The sequence below is a fragment of the Bubalus bubalis genome, chromosome 6 (assembly GCF_019923935.1).
Source record: "Bubalus bubalis isolate 160015118507 breed Murrah chromosome 6, NDDB_SH_1, whole genome shotgun sequence".
Taxonomy (NCBI): Eukaryota; Metazoa; Chordata; class Mammalia; order Artiodactyla; family Bovidae; genus Bubalus; species Bubalus bubalis.
The window spans coordinates 23,270,226-23,293,413 of NC_059162.1; the positions used below are offsets into that span (position 1 = coordinate 23,270,226).

General features: G+C 37.7%; 1 protein-coding gene across 1 annotated transcript; it reads left to right on the forward strand.

Annotated features, from left to right (window-relative positions):
- The first annotated feature begins 1,942 nt into the window (after positions 1–1,942).
- SEC22B (SEC22 homolog B, vesicle trafficking protein) lies at positions 1,943–22,946 on the forward strand. The gene is made up of 5 exons (XM_006049345.4): positions 1,943–2,176; positions 11,410–11,519; positions 14,829–14,989; positions 16,606–16,752; positions 20,992–22,946. Exons 1-5 carry the CDS (start codon positions 2,102–2,104, stop codon positions 21,144–21,146), a joined length of 648 nt encoding a protein of 215 aa, XP_006049407.1. The 5' UTR covers positions 1,943–2,101; the 3' UTR covers positions 21,147–22,946.
- Positions 22,947–23,188: the final 242 nt, after the last annotated feature.

Sequence of the window (23,188 nt, forward strand, 5' to 3'; positions counted from 1 at the left end):
TCTGGCATACAATTAGGCACTCAGGAATTGTTTAAAAATAAGTGGACACAAGCCTTGAACTGTTGCTTTCTTTGATCTCACGTGTAAAGTCTCTAACCTTCTGACTCTGCCTTAATGGAAAGTCCCATTCTGTTTTAGCAGCTTAATTTAAATAAGTGCTTTATTTCGTTTATTTGGATACGAAATGCTGTTAGTTCTGATATTCAAATTTCTGTTTACCTCCCCCCTACCCCCCAGTACAACCTTTACAAGTTCCAAGATTCTTGAATTTGACCCATTTCATAGTGTTGTCGGGCTTCCGGCGTAGATCAGTCAGTAAAGAGTGTGACTGCAATACAGGAGACCTGCATTCGATCCCTGGGTTGGGAAGATCCCCTGGAGAAGGAAATGGCAACCCACGCTGGTGTTCTTGCCTGGAGAATCCCATGGACAGAGGAGCCTCGCAGGCTACAGTCTGTAAAGTCGCAAGAGTCGAACACGACTGAGTAACTAAGCACACGCAAATAGTGTTGTCAGGTTTCAAGCAGACATCAAGCCTTGGGGAGAGGCTAGATCCAGGAACTAGAAAGAGGCTGGAATTCCTGCTCCAAATTTGTTTCTCTATGCATTCTTCTCTCTTTGCTTCTCTCATCAACATAGCCTTACCCTTAATTAAAATATTGGTATTATCAATTTCCCATTACTGGAATTGTCCCAGCAGAAGCTGAATGACAATGACCATTTGACACCCTGGTAGAAGACACATCCTTGTTGAGTGGGAGGAAGGGAAGTTAGGTCAGGTTACATCTTTGAGCTATTTTAAATGTAAGATATTATGATTTTGTCAACCTAGGCTCCCATATACACAAGGATTGCCTTCCGTTTCACTTTCTCACTGTGTTAAATAGCACCATCAGTTTGTCTTGTCTATTGCCTGTCCATCTTTTGTGTGGAGTCAATCATTAGGTCTTCCTTCCAAAATCCTCTCAAGAAATAAGTTTTATCCTAGTAGCTGTAGAGTTGTAGAAAAGGTAACAAAACATGAGCTCTTTAACCTATGGTTAAATATTACGATGGAATCGTATCAGGGTTAGGAGGATAGGTTTTGGAGTTCAACAGCTCAAATCCTAGTCCCATTACTACTAGCTGTGTCACTGTGGAAAAATTACTCTCTGAAGTTTTTTCTTTAACTACAAAGTGGGGACCTACACTTTCTCACTATATAATCACAAATATCCTGAGAGGCAGATAATATTCTCATATTAGAGATGGGGGCACCAAAGAAAAAAGAGATGGTAACACTTCTTCAGGTGGAGTTGTCTAGAGGTTTCTCCAATACTGAGTAAATGAAGAGTTACTGGAAGTTTTGCAAGACTGTCCTGCTACCTATAATGATAGATCACAGCTTTCGGCAGGGTGACTGATCTAGGTAATTTCTGAGATCCTGTAATATCACTTACTCACATATGCAATTAATATTTTTTACCAGAATCTGTTTAAGGACCTGGGCATACAGCATACACAAGCAAAAAAACAAACAAAAAAAAAAAAAACCCATACAATACACACACACACACATACACACACACACACAAAGAACTCTGCCTAAAAATATAAAAATACAGAAAATAATTTGTACTGGATATACAATATATATAAAAACAAAAAAAATTATGAAAATATATCATCTGTCAGTTTTTTCATATACCCTTCATCTAAGTACCCATTAACTCCTGCCCTCCTTCCCAGCCCTCTCCCCCAACTTAAAGTATCAGAAACTAGAAAATTCTATTTCGGTTTGTGTGCCACGCCCTCTCACGGGTCAAGGCTTATTCAAAGCTGGAAATCCAGAAAAGTGGCCGGAGCCTGGGGAGTTTCTGCGTGTAAGGAGAGATCACGGAACTAGTGTGCCTGTAGTTGTGGTTCCCGATGGGAAGCCAATTCTGGGGACCGGTAGTGGAGAGCTCTAGAGCTTGTTTCCGGCCACCTCAGCGGGAAGCGGAGACGCGAGCAGCTGTGTCTCCGGCAACTAAGGTAGAGGTTTAACTGTTGTCCCGGCGGAGCAAGTCAAGACACATCTACGGCTGTCTGGGCCAGTGTTGGGTCTCCGTAGCCTGTAAAGATGGTGTTGCTCACGATGATCGCCCGAGTGGCGGACGGGCTCCCGTTGGCCGCCTCTATGCAGGAGGACGAACAGGTGAGCTGCTAGATCCTCAGGACCCCAAGTTCCTGCCAGAGCGTTATACTGTCCGCCCCGGATTCCTTGTTAGGACGCGGGAGACCCCTGAGTCTTCCCAGGCATTTCTGAGTCCTCTGAAGCGCGTTTTCTCTTTTAACAGTGGAGAAAACTAACCTTTGCTGAAGGCGGGGGTAGATTTTTATGTTACCTATTTCGTATCAGATAAACATTCCGGAGAAGGGGTAGGTTTGGCTAATTGTGATCATCCAGTGTTCTGTAATTCTTTATGGACTCTGCTAAAATTAAGGGTTTCTAATTTTTTGCTGTTAATAAGGCTTACACGTCCTGGGGAAAATCAGCTCCTAGTTCTTTAACTGCTTTCTGTAGCACCTGATTCTTGACCTAGCTTGCTGACATCTATTGAAAGCAGATGAGGTAATATTGCCACATATATGCACCTGTTTGAAGTTCAGTACAGTACTTTCTTTCAAAGTTATGTCCAATTCCCACCTCCTTCAGTAAGCCTTACTAAATTCTTATTGTTGAAATTGTGACCCCTGTGTTATATTTCTATAATGCCTTGTACTTTTGCCTTTGTCTTTCAATAAATTAAATTTCCTAGTAGGCAGATGACAAATCTTGGTCATTTTTGTATTTCCCATAGCTTTTACAATAGCAGTTTTAGTCTAATAGGTAGTCAAAAATATGTTGCATTGATTAAAACAAACAAACAAAAAGTCCCAGAAAAAAACCCTAGATAGCTTCACAGGAAAAGTCTTTGTGCCTTAAAATCACAAGGCAAATTTCTGGTGTGAGACCAGTTCCTGGAAATAAGGTTGGGGAATTCTGGAAGAAAGGAGGCTGAGAATGAAATTTATATAATTTATTTAAATTTGTTTAAAGTGATCAACTTTATTTTACTTTCTTATACAAGTAATTAAGAAAAAACTTTAAAGGCCTAAAAAAAGTTGAGTTCTAGAAAAAAATATTTTGCGCATTTTTTAACCTTTCATTCATATATTCATGAAAAAATCCAACTCTCATTAAGCACATCAGGTGTGCCAAGCATGGTGTTCATGCAGGGGCTTAGGGAACATAGTCCCTACTTTCATGGAGCTTACAGTTTAGTGGAGAAGCCAGATCACCAACAAATAACTGTAATGTAGATAATTGCTGTAGAGGAGAAAGAAGTTTCTGTGATTGAACATGAAAAAGGTATCTAAATTGATTTTTGGACATCAGGAAAGTCTTCCCAAAAGGAAAGACATCCAAGCCAATATTAGTGTCTCCTAATTGAGAAAGCTTCTGTTTGGTTATATGCCCTTTTAGGTTTGATTTGCAAATACATTTACTTTAACTTTTATGAGAACAATGATACAGATTGTGATGTTGTTGTGTTGCTTAGTAGGTTATGCTGAGTGAAATGTTTTCTATTCACTACACAAAAAAAAGTCTAAGCTAATATAAAATCTGAAAAATATAGCATGCCCTGAACTTTGAATTGTGAAGTATTTTTCTCTTCTCCAGCATTAAACATTTTCTTGGACTATGCAGAAGGAGTGAAATTATTAAAATGAATGCAGAACATGATTTGAAACAAAGGAGATGGTGTGAGGAAATGTTCCTTGAAGGATATGAAGTTTGACTAAGAAATAGTTTTTGCAAGGGAACAGAAATCTGGTCAGTTTTCCAACTATTGCTTTGAATTCCAGTGTGGGCAAAGAATATAAAGTAGATCTGAAGGTCTGAATATCAGTAGGCCCTTATTCTTTGCCTTGACACTTTATTGAAAAAATTAGTTGGTTATACTGTGTGTTTCTTAATTCAAAATTAGGTATCAGTCTACCAAGATGGGTTGCTTTAATTGAAAAGGAAAGATATTTTACACAAAAATATTTTTATGATTATAATTCTGTAGTGATTTCCTTTAGCAGTTTTGACTTTGAATGATAATGTCCTTTCTAAACTTTTAACATCTGCAAAAATATAAATCTTTGACTTATTTTTTACTATTAAAATAGAGCACCTTACATTTAGAGAGAGTGCCTATGCATGCATGCTAAGTAGCTTCAGTCATGTCCAACTCTTTGTGACCCTATGGACTGTAGCCCTCCACTCTCCTCTGTCCATGAGATTCTCTAGGCAAGAATACTGGAATGGATTGCTATGCCCTATTCCAGGGAAATCTTTTTGACCTAGGGATTGAACCTGTGTCTCTTGGGTCTCGTGCATTGGTGGGTGGGTTCCTTACCACTAACACCACCTGGGAAGCCCATAGAGTGCCTGCTATATACCAACCATTCCGCTAAGTCTGTTAAATGCATGATTTCATTTAGTCTTCATACCAGCTATTATTGTTGTTTCGTTGCTAAGTCGTGTCTGATTCTTTGTGACCCCATGGACTGTAGCCTGCCAGGTTCCTCTGTCCATGGGATTTCCCAAGCAAGAGTACTGCAGTGAATTACCATTTCCTTCTCCAGAGAGTCTTCCTGACCCAGGGATCGAATCCATGTCCCCTGCATTGACAGGCGGATTCTTTATTGCTGAGCCACCAGGGAAGCCCTTATATCAACTACTAGGATGGGTATTGTTACTATCTACATTTATAGATAAGGAAGCTCCGAGGCTAAGAGATGAAAAGTCTCTTTAAGTCACACAGCATAAGTAGTACAATGGAATTTTTCACCAGGATTCCTTCCTTACCCTTCCCCTCCCTTCTTCCCTCCCTCCTTTTTTCCCCTTCCTTTCTTCCTTATTAACCTACAACCACTGTGTTAGTTCCAGGTGCATAACATAGTGGTTTGAAACTTCTGTCATCAGGGTTTTTAACTTTGGCACTTTTGACATTTTGGAATGGATAATTGTTTGTTGTGGGAAAACTGTCCTGTGAGTTGTTGGATGTCTAGCCGTATCCTTGGCCTCTGCACCTTACATACCAATAGCACTACCACCACCCTCCCCCCAGTTTGACAACCAGAAATATTTCTGACATTGTTGCATGTCACCTTTGGGGAGGATAGGCAAAGTCACCCTTGGTTGAGAACCACTGTTTTGGTTTTTAAAAGAAATTTTTAATTGAGGTATAGTTGATTCACAGTGTAGAAGTTTCAGGTGTGAAGCATAGTGATTCACAGTTTTTAAAGGTTAGACTCCATTAGTAGTTATTATAAAATATTGGCTATATTCTCTGAGCTGTACAGTATACTCTTATAGCTGCTTATTTACTTTATACATAAGTAGTTTGTACCTCTTAATCCTCTACCCCTAGTGTGCCTTTCCTTCCTTCCCTCTCCCCACTGGTAAACACTGGTTTGTTCCTTTTAATCCAAATCTGTCTGATTCTACACTGGACCCTTAGTACCTAACTGTTACACTTTACTGCTTTGTTCCAAGATATTTTAATAATGTATTTACTTCTTGGGAGTCTGGAAATTACTTTTTAAGAAATGGATATCTTGATCAAATAGTTTTATAGTTAAGTATCTTAATTGTCCAGGCCAAATAAATATATTCTTTCAGTTATTTACATTGATAATAGATGCTATATTTTAGGTAGTTTCTCCATGCTAGTCCCTATACAAACTGTCTTGTTACTGTAGATGAACAGTTATTCAAGTAATACAATAGAGCTTTTTTTTTTTAAAGATAAGAGTACCTTATGCACTGTTTTCTCTATGCTTTAGCTAGAAATACAAGCCTAAGGTAGAGAGATGAACTTTTCCAAACTATACTAAGTGATACTCTATTTCTCCCTTTCTGATGTATTTCTCCTTTTCAGATGTTTGCAATTTCTTTACCTTTCTGTTCTACCTCAAAATACACCCTGTTGTCTTCTCTCATTGTGTCCCAGCTCTGTGGACTTAAAGAAGGTGTAGAGGTAACTGAGTACAGAGCAGGGAACTCCAAGAAGCAGATGGTCTGTTGTATTGTTAAACTGCCACACTCCCCCAGTCATTGAGGGTTGATTAATCATCTTACTGTTATTGCTGTTAGAGAAAGATGGTTGGTTCTTGGTGCTGCTGGCCTTTGATCAGTAGAGCTTAACAGGGATTTAAAAATGATAAGGGCTTAGCTGAACATGATTGTAAAGACAAAAGATGGCATTTGATACAACTACAAGTCATAAAGTGAAAGGCACTCAGTTGTGTGTGACCGTTCGCGACCCCATGGTCTGTAGCCCATCAGCTTCTTCTGTCCATGGGATTCTCCAGGCAAGAATAGTTGGAATGGGTTACCATTACCTTCTTCAGGGGATCTTCCCGACCCAGGAATTGAACCTGGGTCTCTTGCATTGCAGGCAGATTCTTTACCATCTGAGCCATCAGGGAAGCCCACCAGCAGTCATAGGTAACAGCAATTAAACAGATTGTGGTTGTGTGGCAGTTTACTACCCTGTACCTCCTATATTTTATGTACAGAACCGCATCCTAAATATACTGATGATCTCAAGTTTCAGAATTTGTGAATACTTTCACATCCACTTTATTATTGGATTGCTAACAGCTGTCTTTCCTTTATACTGTGTACAAGTTTCATCAAGTCTGTTTTAGACAAAGTAGAAAACAGAATTAGGACATCTAATTAACTATTTTTAAATAGGCTGGCTGACTGTGGGCCCTTTGTGACTGTAATCTTAAAAGCAAACCAAGGGTTTATCTCTAAAGCCATGATTATGTTGTTATGTGAGATCTATCAATAGTTCAGAGCTGCCATGTAGTCTTGAGCATTTCCCATGAATTAGATTTAATATTAAATAGTTAGATATCACTTGGAACGTGGCTTGACCATCACAGAAGCAATTTTAATTGTAGAGGTTGTATAGCACGCATAGGAGTAGGAGCTTCAGGGGTAGACTGCCTGGGCACAAATCCTAGCCCCTCCCTTACTGGCCCCAAGTGCAGATAGGCAACAAGTAGACATTGATGAATGAATAATTTTCTCAATATAAAGTTAGTTTGTGACTGTTGTAGAAAATTCAGTAAATACAAAAGGACCAAGAAGTTAATGGTGATATTTTTTTTTAAACTAAAGTAGTGGTAAAATTAAGTAATCCCTACTTAAATCATACCCACCGGGTATCTAACCTTAATCTTTGTGTATGTGTTTAAAATTAAATAATGGGTAATAACTGTAAGACTGTTCCACCTAATTTTTTCACATAGTGTATAATGAATGTCTGCTCATATCATTAAATATTACACGTCATTTTGATGGTTCTATAGTGTTCCATTATATAAATATATACCATATGCTATGTCACCCATCCCCATCCTATTATTGAACATATGTTTTTTGTTTTTTATGTTTTTGTAGCTGTTTGCTTAACACGTATATGATGTTTATGTATACTTTCAGAGATGCAGAATTGTAAAATAAAACACTGTGCAAAAAAAAAAAACCGTGCAAAATTTTATAATTTCTAATGCATATTGTCAAAATGACTACCAGAAAGTTTGTGCCAGCATCGTGTTCACAGGATTGGTGATGCTAGCTGAACCCGCAGTGTAAAATGTTGGTTAGCGTGTCATAATTCCTGTGTAGCTATGTCCCCAGTACTGTACATTGGCATCATTGCTTTGTTCATTGTAAATTCCTGAAATCGTAGCATGCTTTTGGCCATAGTCTCTGTGTTTCTCTCAGATTGCAGTAATGTTTACGATGCCTCTTATAAATGTCAAAGGATTTGTACCAATCCTCATTTGACCAACAGTTTTTTGCCATTTTTTAAAAATTGAAGTGTAGTTTGTTTATAATATTATGTTAGTTTCACACTTAGAATATAATGCTTCATATCTTTATAGATTATACTTCATTTTAAGTTGCTATAAAGTACTGTTATTCCCTGTGCTGCACAATATGTCCATGTAGCTTATTTATTTTATACATAGTAGTTTGTACATCTTAATAGCCCCTACCCCTGTCTTGCCCGTCTTCCTTTCCCTCTCCCTAATGGTAGCCACTAGTTTGTTCTCTGTATCTGTGAGTCTGTTTCTGATTTGTTATATTCATTTTATTTTTTAGATTCTGCATATAAGGGATAACATACAGTATTTGTCTTTCTCTCTCTGACTTATTTCACTGAGCATAATACCGTCTCTGTCCATCCATGTTGTTACAAATGGTGGAATTTCATTTGCCATTTATTTATTTAACTATTTCCTTTAAAGGGCTCCCCTGCCTTTAGCTGTCAGAAAACTTACATTTAACTTTTATGGTTGTAGTTATTTTACTGATACTAATGTCTGAGTCCTGCCTCCAAAACACTGATTTAATTGGTTTTGGGGTGCAGATTGAGCAGGAATAGTGTTTTTTAAGATCCCCAGGTGATTCTAGCGTGAAGCCAAGGTTGAAAATCATTGATCTATGTTGATATTATTTCTTGGCACTTAATTTATTTATTTATTTTATTTCTTGGCACTTTAGTAGCCAAGGTTTGATCCCTGGGTCGGTAGGATCCCTTGGAGAAGGGCATGGCAACCCACTCCAGTATTTTGCCTAGAGAATCCCATGGACAGAGGAGCCTGGTGGGCTACAGTCCATGGGGTCACAAAGAGTTGGACACGACTGAGCAACTAACACATTTTTAGTAGCCTCTGCAATTTTATTTGCATCCCTCGTATCTATTATCTTCCTTGGTGGCTCAGAGGTTAAGCATCTGCCTCCAATGCGGGAGACCCGGGTTCGATCCCTGGGTCGGGAAAATCTCCTAGAGAAGGAAATGGCAACCCACTCCAGTATTCTTGCCTGGAGAATCCTTTGGACAGAGGAGTCTGGTAGGCTACAGTCCATTGGGTCACAAAGAGTCGGACACGACTGAGCGACTTCACTTTCTTTCTTTCTTTCTTTCTGGTGTCTGTTGTTGTGGGGTCAGATATCTTCGGAATGCCACATAACAACATTGCTTAAGCAAACAGATTGACTCTACCACTCAAATTTAGGAACATAAGATATTGGCATTAGTTCAAAGCATGTGATGGTATTCACTCTCCCTAACTGGCTGGCCAGTCGTGAGAAAAGCAATATATATGTTAGCATTACTGTTTAATACAATAATGTTACTATATATTATACTGTTAATTATTACAAAGTGTTATTAATACATAACAGTATATATGGTAATGTAGGAGTATTTCTCAAACAGCCTTACAATAAGTCATTGCCATAAAAACAGTGTTAAACTACAAATTGATACTTCTAATGGTCTCTGCCTGACTCCCCTGGTTCACCTCATACTTATTTACTTCCTTATTTATATTGAAATTTCCAGCTCACTATTTTTTATTTTATTTTGAGTTATGATTGACATATACCATTATATTAGTTTCAGATGTACAATATGATTCAGTATTTATAGACACCGTGAAGTCACCACAGTCAGCCTAGTTACCCTCCATCGTGAAAAAATAGTTATGAAATGTTTATTCCTTTTTTTTCTTGTGATGCAGACATAAAAGTTTTACTCTCTTAGCAACTTTCAAATATATATTACAGTATTATTAACTACAGTCACCATGCTGAACACTGTATCCCCATGACCTGTTTTATAATTGGAAGTTTGTGCTTTTTGATTCCCTTTGCTCATTTGGCCTACTCCCCCACCCACCTCCCCTCTGGCAGTCACCAGTCAATTCTCTATCTGTGAGCTTGTTTTTTGAGTAAGATTCCACTCTTTTTTAATGGCTGAATACTATTCCGTTGTGTATATATACCGCATCTTTTTTATCCATTCATCTATTGAACACTTATAGGTTATTTTCATATTTTGGCTATTGTAAATAATGCTGCAGTGAGCATAGCTTAGGATGCATATATCTTTTTAATTTAGTGTTTAATTTTCTTTAGATAAATACCTAGAAGTTGAATTGCTGAATCATGCAATAGTTCTGTTTTTAATTTTTTTGAGGGAACCCCCCATATTTTTTCCATTTTGGCTGCACCAATTTGCATTCCTTCCAACATTGCACAAGGGTTCCCTTTTCTCCACACCCTCACCAATGCATGTTATATCTTGTCCTTTTGATAATAGTCATTTTAACAGGAGTGAGGTGATATCTCAGTGTGCATTTCTAGTTCACTATTTTAAATATAGCTTAAAATCCTATACTTGTACATTTGTTTATCTGCCAGTTGCATGATTTTATTTTTGCTTCCTTGTTTTTATTCTCAGTTCAGTGGATCGCTGTGATCCACTAAGTTTTACTTTGTACTTTCTCATAGTTAGGCCTTAGGTCCAATCCCTGGGAGAACCCGGTATACTTTTCTATTTAAACGTTTAGTTATCAAGTATCTACCAAAGAGAGACTGTGTTATATCTTTCAATTCAGAATAAATAATCTAAAATAAAATAATTCCTTCCCATCATATGGCAGAAGTTGTTTATTTCCCCCAGTATGTGGATGAATAAAGCATATTTGCTTCTCACTCTTCATGCACTTCTTTTCCATTTTTGTCTAATAGGTTATTGAGGTATGATTTTCTCCTTTTGAAATGACTCTGCTCTTCCCCCAGTAGACTTTTTCCTCTCTTTAAAAAAAAAAAAAAAAAAGTGGAATCATTTAGAAATTGTTTGGGAAAATATTGCCTGTAATTCTGTCATCCAAATGTTACTATTTTCAATTTTTTTATGAACATATCCCTTGCTATCCAGACGTTTGCATTCCAAACTTGGAAACCAAATAGATTTATTTAGTAAAGGATATTTTGACTTTCCAGTCTTCATCCTGACTCTTGCATGTTTTTCCTAGTTGCAGTTACAGTGTTCATAGGAATTTACAGTGATGGGTGCACACACGTAGTTTTGCTTATACATCAAATACTGTAACACTTTAAGGAAGATTTTGCATGATATTTCAGCATAAAAATGAGATTCATTCTGTCTGTCTTTCCCAGGACTTTCCTCTGAGTATAGAACATGTTGTGTGATTCTGTGGCAGTAACCAGCAAGTGAAGTGGGTTAGGAGGAGGGCACTGACCTCACAGTGGAAATGGATTCAGCAAGTACCTTAAATGCAGTTGAGGATTATATTTTTGCTTTTTAGAAAATAACTAATGTGACTTTGTTGAAAAACTCAGGGTTTGGGCTCCCTTTTTTCTCTGAAAGTAGGCCACTTTTATTTTGTTAAATCTTATTAACGTTATTAACCTATAAATGAAAGACCTTATTTACATAGTGTCCTCAAAACATGATACTTCTTACCAATTGCTACTGTTTTTTTGGTGGAACATTGTTAAATGAAGGTGTCTTCTTTCAGTCTGGCCGGGACCTTCAACAGTACCAGAGTCAGGCTAAGCAGCTCTTTCGAAAGTTGAATGAACAGTCCCCTACCAGATGCACCTTGGAAGCTGGTGCCATGACTTTTCAGTGAGTATAATCTTGATTTCTTTGTGATCATTTAAGTATGAAATACAGTAGTTACTTGTAATTACACCTGAGAAGAATGGTAACTTTTTTCAAATGTAAAGGTAACTTTGAAAATAGAGTCATTCTGTGGAGGCAACTTTCCTGGCTCTAATTTTGCAAAACTGAAATCTTGGTTTCTGTATTCAGTTTGTGTACAATAATTCACCCTGTTATGTTGTGTCCAGTAATGCTGTATGTATCATGCAGTAATAGATAACTTTTGCTTTGGGAGCTTCTTAGAGCCAGACACACATAGATTAGTACCCTTGCTTAAACATTTACTGACACTGTAACCTTGAGCAACCCACATATATTTTACTAGGCCTCAGTTACCTCTATAAAATAGGGAATCATAGTTTTGTTAGGTTTATGAGAAAATCCCTGTATATCACTTAACATTTTGTCTGGCACATAGAGAATAGTCAATAGGTATTATTTATTATTTAGAGAATAGAAAATTATAAAAGATAATTTAAGAGCATCTAATCAGTGGTTGGAGAAGGGCACGGCAACCCACTCCAATATGCTTGCCTGGGAAATCCCATGGACAGAGGGGCCTGGCAGGATACAGTCCATGGGGTCGCAAAGAGTCAGACATGACAGCATCTAAACAACAACAACAACAACAAATCAGTGGTTATAGACAATGCATACAGCTGAGAGAGGGATCAAAGGGATTTTATTGGGTCTCAAATTACCTACAAATAATTGGTATTAAGTGTTTAATTATATGTCAAGTTTGAAGGTGCTAAAACAGGCAGGATTAAAAAAGAAAAAAGAGGACAAGAAGATCAGAGGAAAATAAGAAAGGATAAGCTAAATGATCCTTAGTATGTTCGGAGCTCAGATACTGAGATAATATAGACCTGGGAAGAACCTATTGTGTTTAACTCAAACAACCAACCTTCTACTCATCAAGAATAAGCAAACAAGTATACAGAATCAAAACCAAAACAAGACTCTGGCCTATTGGTTAAGAAAATAGTGAACATTAGGTTTTGTAAGTTATTTCAACATAAAATAATGTTCAGTTCAGTTGCTCAGTCGTGTCTGACTCTTTGCAACCCCATGGACCACAGCACGCCAGGCCTCCCTGTCCATCACCAACTCCCAGAGTTTACCCAAACTTATGTCCATTGAGTCAGTGATGCCATCCAACCATCTCATCCTCTGTCGTCCCCTTCTCCTCCTGCCTTCAATATTTCCCAGCATCAAGGTCTTTTCAAATGAGTCAGCTCTTAGTATCAGGTGGCCAAAGTATTGGAGTTTCAGCTTCAACATCAGTCCTTCCAATGAACACCCAGGACTGATCTCCTTTAGGATGGACTGGATGGATCTCCTTGCAGTCCAAGAGACTCTTAAGAGTATTCTCCAACACCACAGTTCAAAAGCATTAATTCTTCGGCACTCAGCTTTCTTTATAGTCCATCTCTCACATCCATACATAACTACTGGAAAAACCATAGTCTTGACTAGATGGACCTTTGTTGGCAAAGTAATGTCTCTGCTTTTTAATATGATGTCTAGGTTGGTCATAACTTTCCTTTCACATTATTTCCTTTCTAAATAATGTTGCTGCTGCTGCTGCTGCTAAGTCGTTTCAGTCGTGTCCGACTCTGTGCAACCCCATAGACAGCAGCCCACCAGGCTCCCCTATCCTTGGGATTCTCCAGGCAAGAATATTGGAGTGGGTTGCCATTTCCTTCTCCAATGCATGAAAGTGAAAAGTGAAAGTGAAGTCGCTCAGTCGTGTCCAACTCTCAGCGACCCCATGGACTGCAGCCTACCAGGCTCCCTCGTCCATGGGATTTTCCAGGCAAGAGTACTGGAGTAGGGTGCCATTGCCTTCCCCATAAATAATGTTAGAGATGCTCAATTATAATATAGTATTTTTTATCTTTACTGTGGGTTAGGAACAGATGACTTAGGAAAGATCTCATGGAATTGAAAAGAGATTTTCTTCTGCCTCCTTCTTTATAATCTTATCTCTTCCCTTATTTGCATCTAAGAGCTGTTTGCTAAAGATGTATTCTTTGCCAGACTGTGTATTAAGTCTTGCCTTTAATGTTCTTAGCTTGTCCTCTTATTATAGCAGAGAGAGACACATACGCATACTGTACTATAATACCTAGGACAAGAAGTGCTATAGAGCAGAGAAAAGGAAGCAAGTTTTCAGGAAAGGGGACTCCATTCTGTGGAGTTCTGGGGTGCCTTAGAAGCCACATAGAAGGGAAAGGGATGGGGGATGTGTGTAATGCTTTGGACCCTTAAACTCCTACTTAAACTAAAAAACTTCTGACTTTATTTGCTATACGTATTGGTCTTCTGGATATAATTTTGGCTCAAATAAAGAGTGCTGTGGCTACAAACTCATTTGAAAACCACTGAGTAGCCAGCCTCTTTCCAAAAATATCTCAGACATGCAGTAATATAGCCTCCTCCAGACTTCAGGGATAATATGATGGACATGAGTTTGGGCAAGCTCCGGTGGTTGGTGATGCACAGGGGAGCCTGGCATGCTGCAGTCCATGGGGTTGCAAAGAGTCAGACATGGCTGAGCGACTGAACTGAACTGAAGGCTGCCAGGGAGCTCACTCTCACAAGAGGAGTCAGTTCTGTTATAGAATAATTTGCAATTAATAGAGTTCTTCTACCCTAGAAATTAGGACCTATTATTAGTCCTGAGATTGGTATTTTCTGTACCCAGTAATCATTGTGACATTAACTTCTAACTTTTTAGTGTTCACAAAAACTTCCAGTTCCACAATTCTTACAGATGGAAGAAGTTTAAAAGTGTGTCTATTATTACTTGTTTACTATACATGATCAAAGGGCAGATGGAGTCATACCCCTAAGTTTTCAAGAAAAAGTCTTAAGTATTAAGATATTTTAGTTGAAGAATTATGTGATGAATAAATATGTCTAAATACTCCTTTTGGAATATGCTTCTAATAATGGGAAGATGTTTGTTTTCTAATTCTAGTGATTTATGGTTTGTAATTGACTTTCTGATTTCATTAGCCTCAGAGGCCTTGGGCTTGAATATTTTCAAGTTTGTATAAGGAATGTCCTGGTGGTCCAGTGGTTAGGACTCTGCCCTTCCCCTGCCAAGGACCTGGGTTTGATCCCTAGTCGGGGAACTAAGATCCTGCAAGCCGGGTAGCATAACCAAAAACAAAGTTTGTATGGCACTGAGTCTGGTTCAGACTGTTGGGAGTATTATTAATCTACAACAATTTTTTATTGCTTTTTTCATTTTTGTCTCTTCAGTTACATTATTGAACAAGGAGTATGTTATTTGGTTCTGTGTGAAGCTGCCTTCCCTAAGAAGCTGGCTTTTGCCTACCTAGAAGATTTACACTCAGAATTTGATGAACAGCATGGGAAGAAGGTGCCAACTGTGTCTAGACCCTACTCCTTTATTGAGTTTGGTAAGTTTTTGTGCCTTACTTCTCTATCAGGGGAGTAGACAGTGTAGAGAAGCTAGTGATATAATTTGACTTTTTTTTTTTTAAAGCTTACCTAATGTTTTGGATTCTGCCTCCTCTCCTATTCCATGTCTTTTTTCCTTTTGAGTGAATGAGGCTTCCTTCTCATAAGTATTAATAATTTTCTCTGGCCTTTCGATATTTTCCCCATAGAGCTTATTGCCCTTTGCTCTTTTTTGTAATTTGTTTTGATTCTTCATTAAGGTAAAAAACTGCCTGAAGATCCAGATTGACATGTAATTGCTGAGTTCTTCTTTTTCCCAATTCAGTGTCTTCACCCCCACACACACATACGCTCACAGTGAGACCCATTTTATGGAGATCAAAATTTGGAAATCAGAAAGAGTGGTGTTTTGTTTCTTTTAATAGAACAAGATCCTCTAATTTAAGTACTAAAAGATACCTGGTATTGGGGCACAACAGTTCCTATAGGCAGAAGCATTGAGCATGGGTGTCCATATTTGTACAAGAATTATAGAAAGACTCATTGCTCAGAGCTGGTAAAATATAGGATGGCGACATATCAAAGGAAATGTCCTGTAAGTAGAAGAAAGGAGAACAAGTATGATTAGATTACATCATTGACATTTTTAGTTAAAAAAGAAACTGGTTTTGAATACTACCTCTGGATTTCTGAAGTGTTTCAAGTTTGCTAGATAAATGAGTCCTCTTGCTTTGTAGAAATAAAGAAAATGTATTATAGCAAAGCATTACAGTGTTTCAAAACTAAACTCTCCGAGTGCTAATTTTATCATGTCTGGTTTTGCAGTTTTTATTTTTGTAGGCAATAGGAGTTCAGCAAAACCAAGAAAAAAATAAGACTGCTGTACCAAAGTCACACAGGAAATAGTTGGTACCCTCAAATTAGTTTAAAAGATTGTACACAGAGATATGAAAGGGTTGTAGATGAACTGTAAGGTACAGTAACCTGAGACCAGTAGCATGGTAATTGTTATCAACCCTAATCTTGAATGGACAAGAGCAGTTTCTGGATCTGGGAAGGAGAAAATTTATAGAAAAGGGCAATTTCAAAGGAGCAGTAACTTGGTGGAGGAATACTACCAGCCCAAGATGACTTCTCAGGGAGGAGATAGAGGAATAAATCACTGTCACTGTCCACTCTCATTCCCTACTCTTGGGGTGTCCTCTTTGGCTGAACCTAATTGGAAGCTAGACAGCAAGAAACCCATTGATGTAATTCATTCAGGTTAGCTTCCCAAAGCAGAAGGCAGGGTGCAGAAGGGTGGGAGGAAGTTTAAAGGGGCAAATAAAGGGTAGCCAATACACTATCTTAGGATTTTAGCTAAAAGTTGAAAATATAATCTGTATTAATTATTCTTTTCATAGTTTTATGATATGCAGACATTGGCAAACATGAATGAGCGTGCAGTTTTGTAGTAATATTTTGGGAAGTTCCCTGTCACACTTGATACTCATTCAAGAGTCTGGTTAATCATGGACAGTTGCAAAACCAGGACTAAACTCAGAATATACTCGTACCTACTTCTTTGATGGACATGAAAGAAATTGTTAACAGTCACTTTTCTTCATCATTATAGATACCTACATTCAGAAAACCAAGAAGCTTTACATTGACAGTCGGGCTCGGAGAAACCTGGGCTCCATCAACACTGAACTGCAAGATGTGCAGAGAATCATGGTGGCGAATATTGAAGAAGTGTTACAGCGGGGAGAAGCGCTCTCAGGTATCTAAAAGCAGTACGAGTCTTATGAGCAAGTGGCTCTTATTCCACAGGCAAGGATAGCTTATTTGGGGTTACTGTTTATGCTGTCAGATTCTACCTAGTACTATTAAGAATTCATTTCTCCAAAATGGATTACATGACAAGCTTCCAATATGATATGTTTCTTCCTAGTGTGGTTAGTTTCTATTGAGTTGGAACAGTGTAAAGTCTCATTCCATGTAAGAAACAATTACTGTTTCCCAGGTATTTACCAAATTTGATTAGTATTTGTAGAAACACATAAGTTACGGAAAATGAAAAGAAGAATGAAAGGACATTGTCAGTGGTTTATGGCAATGGTTTCATAAGTGGCTGCTTCAGGAGACTTTACTGCTGCCAGATCAACTGTTATAAAATACCATTTCATCAAGGCGTTCCTCTGCAGAAAAACTTCTAAGACCTGTGACTACAAGATCTAGTCTAGTCTCAACTTACTTTTCATTCATCCAGTTACTATTAATTGAATACTCATAATGTGCAAGGCAGGCTTCCCCAGTGGCTCAGCATTAAAAAATGTGCCTGTGGTACAGAAGCCACAGGAGACACGGGTTCAGTCCCTGGGTCAGAAAGATCCCCTGGAGGAGGAAGTGGCAACCCACTCCAGTTTTCTTTCCTTGAGAATCCCATGGACAGAGGAGCCTGGTGGGCTACATTCCGTAGGGTCGCACAGAGTTGAACACAACTGAAGCCACTTAGCAGCCAATGTGCAAGGCACTGTATTCTCTATTGTGGAAGATAAGGAGATCGCAAAAGTGTTTCATTCTCCCTGGTTCACAAATATTCTGCCTCAGCCAGTTCAATGTCTTCATCATCCTGGACCTTCCTTAAACTCTAGATAAGAACTGCCTCTTCAAAGAAGCCTTCCCTGATCCTTACAGCCCCTGATGCATTAATCTCCTTACTCCTTCAAATTCTTAAACACTTACATATTTTACGTAATGTAAAAAAGCATGTAATGTTTTTTAGGACATGGGGTATGTATATGTGTGTGTACTAATTTACCTAAAATATATAACTAATGTTTAGATGTTACCTAAGTGTTTAATGTGAGCATATACGCTGTTTTATATCTATTTTATATACTTATTTTATTTCTTTCACAGTAATCATCACAGGTAGTTGCCTTAATGTATATTTTTAAAATTCAGGCTTGTTACATATTCATGATTAAATGCATGCATGTGAAATCACTTCAGTCATGTCCTACTCTTTGTGACCCCACAGACTGTAGCCCGCCAGGCTCCTCTGTCCTTGGGATTCTCCAGGCAAGAATGCTGGAGTGGGCTGCCATTCCCTTCTCCAGCCATTCCCTTCTCCAGTGAATAAATGGGTTTTCCTATATTATGAACTTCAGATTTTAACCTTCATGTTTATAGTCAGCAATTGTCCCAGTGTATAGCTTCATACTCTTTAAACATCAGTTTTTGGATAAGTGAGTCTATATAAATTTTCATCGTAGCAGACTCACAGGTTCTACTCAGGATGAAGTAAACCAGTATAGGAAACTTTTTTAAAACCAAAATTTATAAACTGTTCAATTAATCAAAAGTATATGGGATTTCCTTCTAGTGCTTTGCTAATTGCTATAGTGTTGATATGCTGATTAAAAATGAAGTACATTTTTACCCTTAAGAAACTCCATGTGATTGGGAAGATAAGGAACATTGTCACAGAGTAACAAACATCAATTGAACATTTACATTGTGCTAGGCAACATGGTAAGGGGACTTTACATATATTTTATTTATTCTTTAGAGTAATCCCATGTGAAGTGGGTGGTATCAAACCAGTTTTACAGATAAGGAAGCAAAGACTCAGAAAAAGTAGCTTACTCAAAGCTAAAAAATAGCTTACGAAAAGTAGCTTACTAGCTTTTTATACTGCTAGTACTTGGCAGAATTTATTGGTCCATGGAGTCCTTGTTCATCTTCAGAGAATGATAGTTGTAAATCATTATGTAGATATCTACCGGCTGCCCAGGTGGCTCAGTGGTAAAGAATCTGCCTGCCCAGTGCAGGAGACGTGAGTTCATTCCCTGGGTTAGGAAGATCCGATGGAGGTGGAAATGGCAACCCACTCCAGTATTCTTGCCTGGGAAGTCCCATGGACAGGAGCCTGACAGGCTATAGTCCATGGGATCACAAAGAATGAGACACAACTGAGCGACTGAGCACATAGATATATAGACAATAAGAGCTAAAAGAATATAGAAGGAAATAGATAAGTGAACAGGAAAGATTTCTTGAATTTTGATAGATTAGGAAGGAGTGAAGAGTGATATTTTAAGAGGAAGAAAAAGCATATCTGAACAGGGCATAAATGAAGACAGTGGGAAGATTCAGTTCAGTTTAATTGCTCAGTCGTGTCCGACTCTTTGCAACCCCATGAATCGCAGCACGCCAGGCCTCCCTGTCCATCACCAACTCCCGGAGTTCACTAGACTTCTTCCTCTTTAGGCTTCTCCATAATAAGAATCTATCTTTTATACTTTTTTCTCTTTTTGTTTTAGAGCTAGTCAGCTTTGCATTTAAGTCCCAAGAATAGTTCCTGTGTAAGATCAAATTGTGCCTTTTTTACTACCTAAATATACCTGTTTCTTTTAAGGCATAGGTTTTATTTTTTTATTCAGAGGTGTGTCACTCTACTGCAGTATAGATTGCACAGATACAGGGATCATGTACGTTTTGATCGTAACTGTATCTTCTAGCACTCCTCATGGTGCCCACAACATAAATATTTGCTAAATAAGACTTCTCCAAGCAATAGCTTTGTTTTTATGATACCATCTGTTTCCAATGTTCATATGTAAAGAAATTGTCATAACTATTTCTTACTTTATATGACCTAATATTTATTTCTCTTCCCAGTTTTTCTCAGCAGATTTAGATTCATTTAGCAAATACTTATTTATTGAGCACTGACTATATGCCAGATCCCGTTCTAGACACTAGGAATATAGTAAGAAACACTGTAGTAGTTAAAAACCTCTGTCCAGTCTGTTAAACTGACCGGAAAGATTCCTTGCAGTATTGTCATGGCTATTTCTCATCCCTTAACTGTTTTTTTGCATGACAAGGTGCTTTTCTTACAGGACAAGTTACTAATTTCGAAATGGCTGACATGCCTGTGTTATTAAGTAATGCCACATTTCTCAATCAAAACCAGCCCCTATTAAGCAACTCCAAATAGTCCAAAAGCATTCTCCAAGGAAGACCAAATAGATTCAGATTGCAAAATAGTTTCTCAAAAATTTAAAGAAGTGAAAAGTTTGATTAGAATTTATGCCAAACTCAGAGTTTGTTTTTATTATTAAAAATATGCCATATATTTTAAACCAGGTTTAGCTTATGTGTATCTGGTTATTTCTCTAAGTGCTTAGTTAACAATTAAAAGAAGATAATGACATTACAAATGTTCGTATAGGAAAAAAAACTTTGCAGAAGATTCTAAAAAGCTTAATTTAGTAGATATTGGTGGTTTTCTAGCACCCGTGATTGTATTTTTGTTGTAATACAGCTTTCCTATGTCTGCTAAAATACAATTTCTGATAGTGTTATCTTCATAATAATAGTCTTTACCATGTGGAAAGTTTTAGAAATTTGGTAGTAGTCACTGTTGAGATACAGGTTAATACTCAGTGTCTGGTTCATTGAATCTTCTGGTTACCTGAATTTTTCATCTTACCTGGATTATCATTTGTCAAAATATGAGAGAATATGATGTAAACCATTAAGAGATTATGAAGATAGTTGCTATCAGCTAACATTTATCAAGTGTTTACCATCATGTAGGCATTGTGCTCACTTTACAGATATCCTATGGTATGGTTACTATTATTATATATTCCCTATTTTTATAGACAAAGAAGTTTGATCTTAGGCTGAGTTGCCCAGTATCATATGATTGGTACAGCTGAGATTTGAACTAGGGTCTGAGGCCAGACCCTGGACTCACTCTACAGCCTCAAGAATTTGAACATAAGTTTAACTGATTATTTGAAAATGCATTGTAGATTTTACAGTGCTTTGGGATCATGAGTTAATCAGTGTATACAACCTTACACTTAAAAAAAAAAAAAAGATAATTTAAACTTCATGATTTGAAGTAGTGCTACTCATTTGGGTTATTTTTGTTCTTAATACAGTTGATAAAATACTTTAAGGGACTAATTAATGTTATCCTTTTTTTCCCTTTTGACAGCATTGGATTCGAAGGCTAACAATTTGTCCAGTCTGTCCAAGAAATACCGCCAGGATGCGAAGTACTTGAACATGCGTTCCACTTACGCCAAACTTGCAGCAGTAGCTGTATTTTTCATCATGTTAATAGTGTATGTGCGCTTCTGGTGGCTGTGAAGTAGTGAATCCAGTCACTGGCAAGGGAGAACCTAGAACCCGGCAGGTGTATGTTTTCAGGAAGCTGAGTGCACAGACATGTGTATTAGAATCCAAGTGGAACTTCTGCCTCTAAAGACCTTGCAAGAAAAGACATGTCCTGAAAATGAAAGATTACACCTCATTTAGTGAAGCTTAGCCCTATGTAGAAAGTGTCTTTCCGGGGCAGAGGCTTTCTCTGGGTGCTAAGCCATATACATTAGGGAACAGTAGATTGTTTTATTTGTTTTTTTCCCCTCCCAGTGTTTTACATTTTTCAAACAGCACTGACTGGGGCATTCTCATTCTCTAATGGAGCCGTCAGTGAGATTTGGCTTAACCAACCTATGCTAGCAAGTCTGAAATCCTTCAGAGAAGGCAGCCCTTCAGGAAGTTTTTTGACTCTGTTTAATCAACATTCCTTTCGTTGGTGACATTTGTGATTTTCAGGAATCTGAATTGTTTGATGGCCTTTTAAACAAGACTCCAGTATGTGAAGGTTAATTGCTGTGCTGCAAGATACCCTGTCTGTTGGCCCCTGTAGGAAGTTAACCTTGTTTTTCATTTATGATAATTTGCTTATTGCACAATTGCTTTAGGGTTAAATGAATTATATTAAGATGCCTTGAAATTATATTATAGCACTCCTTGATTAAGAAGCAAAAATGTTTTCTGTCATTTACTCTTAAAAGACTTAAAATTAGTTTGGGACATTCTTGATTTTATTTTTCTGCATCTGGTTTATATTAATATAAGAGTGAGTATAGCATCTAGCCAGAGGCCCCTGACTTAGTGGGAAGACAGGCCAGCTCATCACTACAGCTTTGTCCTCTTTCCTCGCTTCTTCACTACGATTTTCCCCACTCTTCCTCCTGCCACAGCTTGCTAAGGTTTTTTAAATTGCTCTGAGCCCTATAGTTTCATCTCCCATAAGTATCCTCTCAGTATATTCTCAAATTTCAAAATGGAAGATAATCAGTTGCATAGTTAATTAAATTGAAAATTTTCAGAGCAACTGCTCAAACTACTAAACATATTTATCAAAGAAAATCTGAGAGCACCTCATATCTGCTTCAGTTATGTAATTCTCTAAGAATGTTCTAGAGATAGGCAACTCATTTACAGTAGATTCTGTTAACAAATAAAAGTACCTGAATTTTCCCTTTTTTGCTCAGGGATAATGAGAATTTCCTTTTACCTTCTGAGGTAGAATTTTTTAAATGGGGAGAATAGGCCTTTTAAATATTGTCACAAGAGTCTACAATATAACCTCTAATTCCTACACATACTGCAAATATTTCTTTAAATTGTACAGGAAAATGAACCAACTTCTTACTTCTTAAGATCTTTGGAAAGAACTTTAACCAGTAAGCAATTTTATAACTCAGGATCATCAAACCTACTGTTCTGATTCCTGATAGAGAAAAAAAAATTTTTTTTCTTTAAAACAAGGCAAGGAGAAATGCTTATTTTATTCCTGATAATTTATAGAACTAGAATAAAAATTTTTTCTTCCCACTTTGGACCTCTCTCTGCCAATTGGAGTTTTGTGCATGAAGTAAGAAGTTACTTTTTATAGAGAATAAGTGCTTGAAGTCCCTAAAAGTCTTGTCCCTAAGTAATTATGTTGGTAATAAAAGCCTTTGAAAGGCTGAAAACCTAAATAGTAGTACCATAGCATTTGGTACTTCTGTAGAAGTGGAGAGTGAGTGGCAGCTCGTTGTTGAGAGTTGCATGCTGCAACCAAGTGGTCAGCAATGAAATAAATACTTCTAGAATGTTCCCTTCAGTGTGAAGCTTTGTTATCTACTATAGTTAATTTACATGCACATATTCTTCTAGATACATTCCTACCTAAATTCAGAGGGTTAATTAAAAAATGAATGGGGTGGGGGATGAGAAAGAGATAAAGTAGTTTATGGTTATGATGGCAGAAAAGAGAGCAGGACTGTCATAATATGGCTCCTGCTTGTGTTCTTCATTGGAGGAAGTGCGAAGACCTAACTAGGTGGGATGAACCAGCA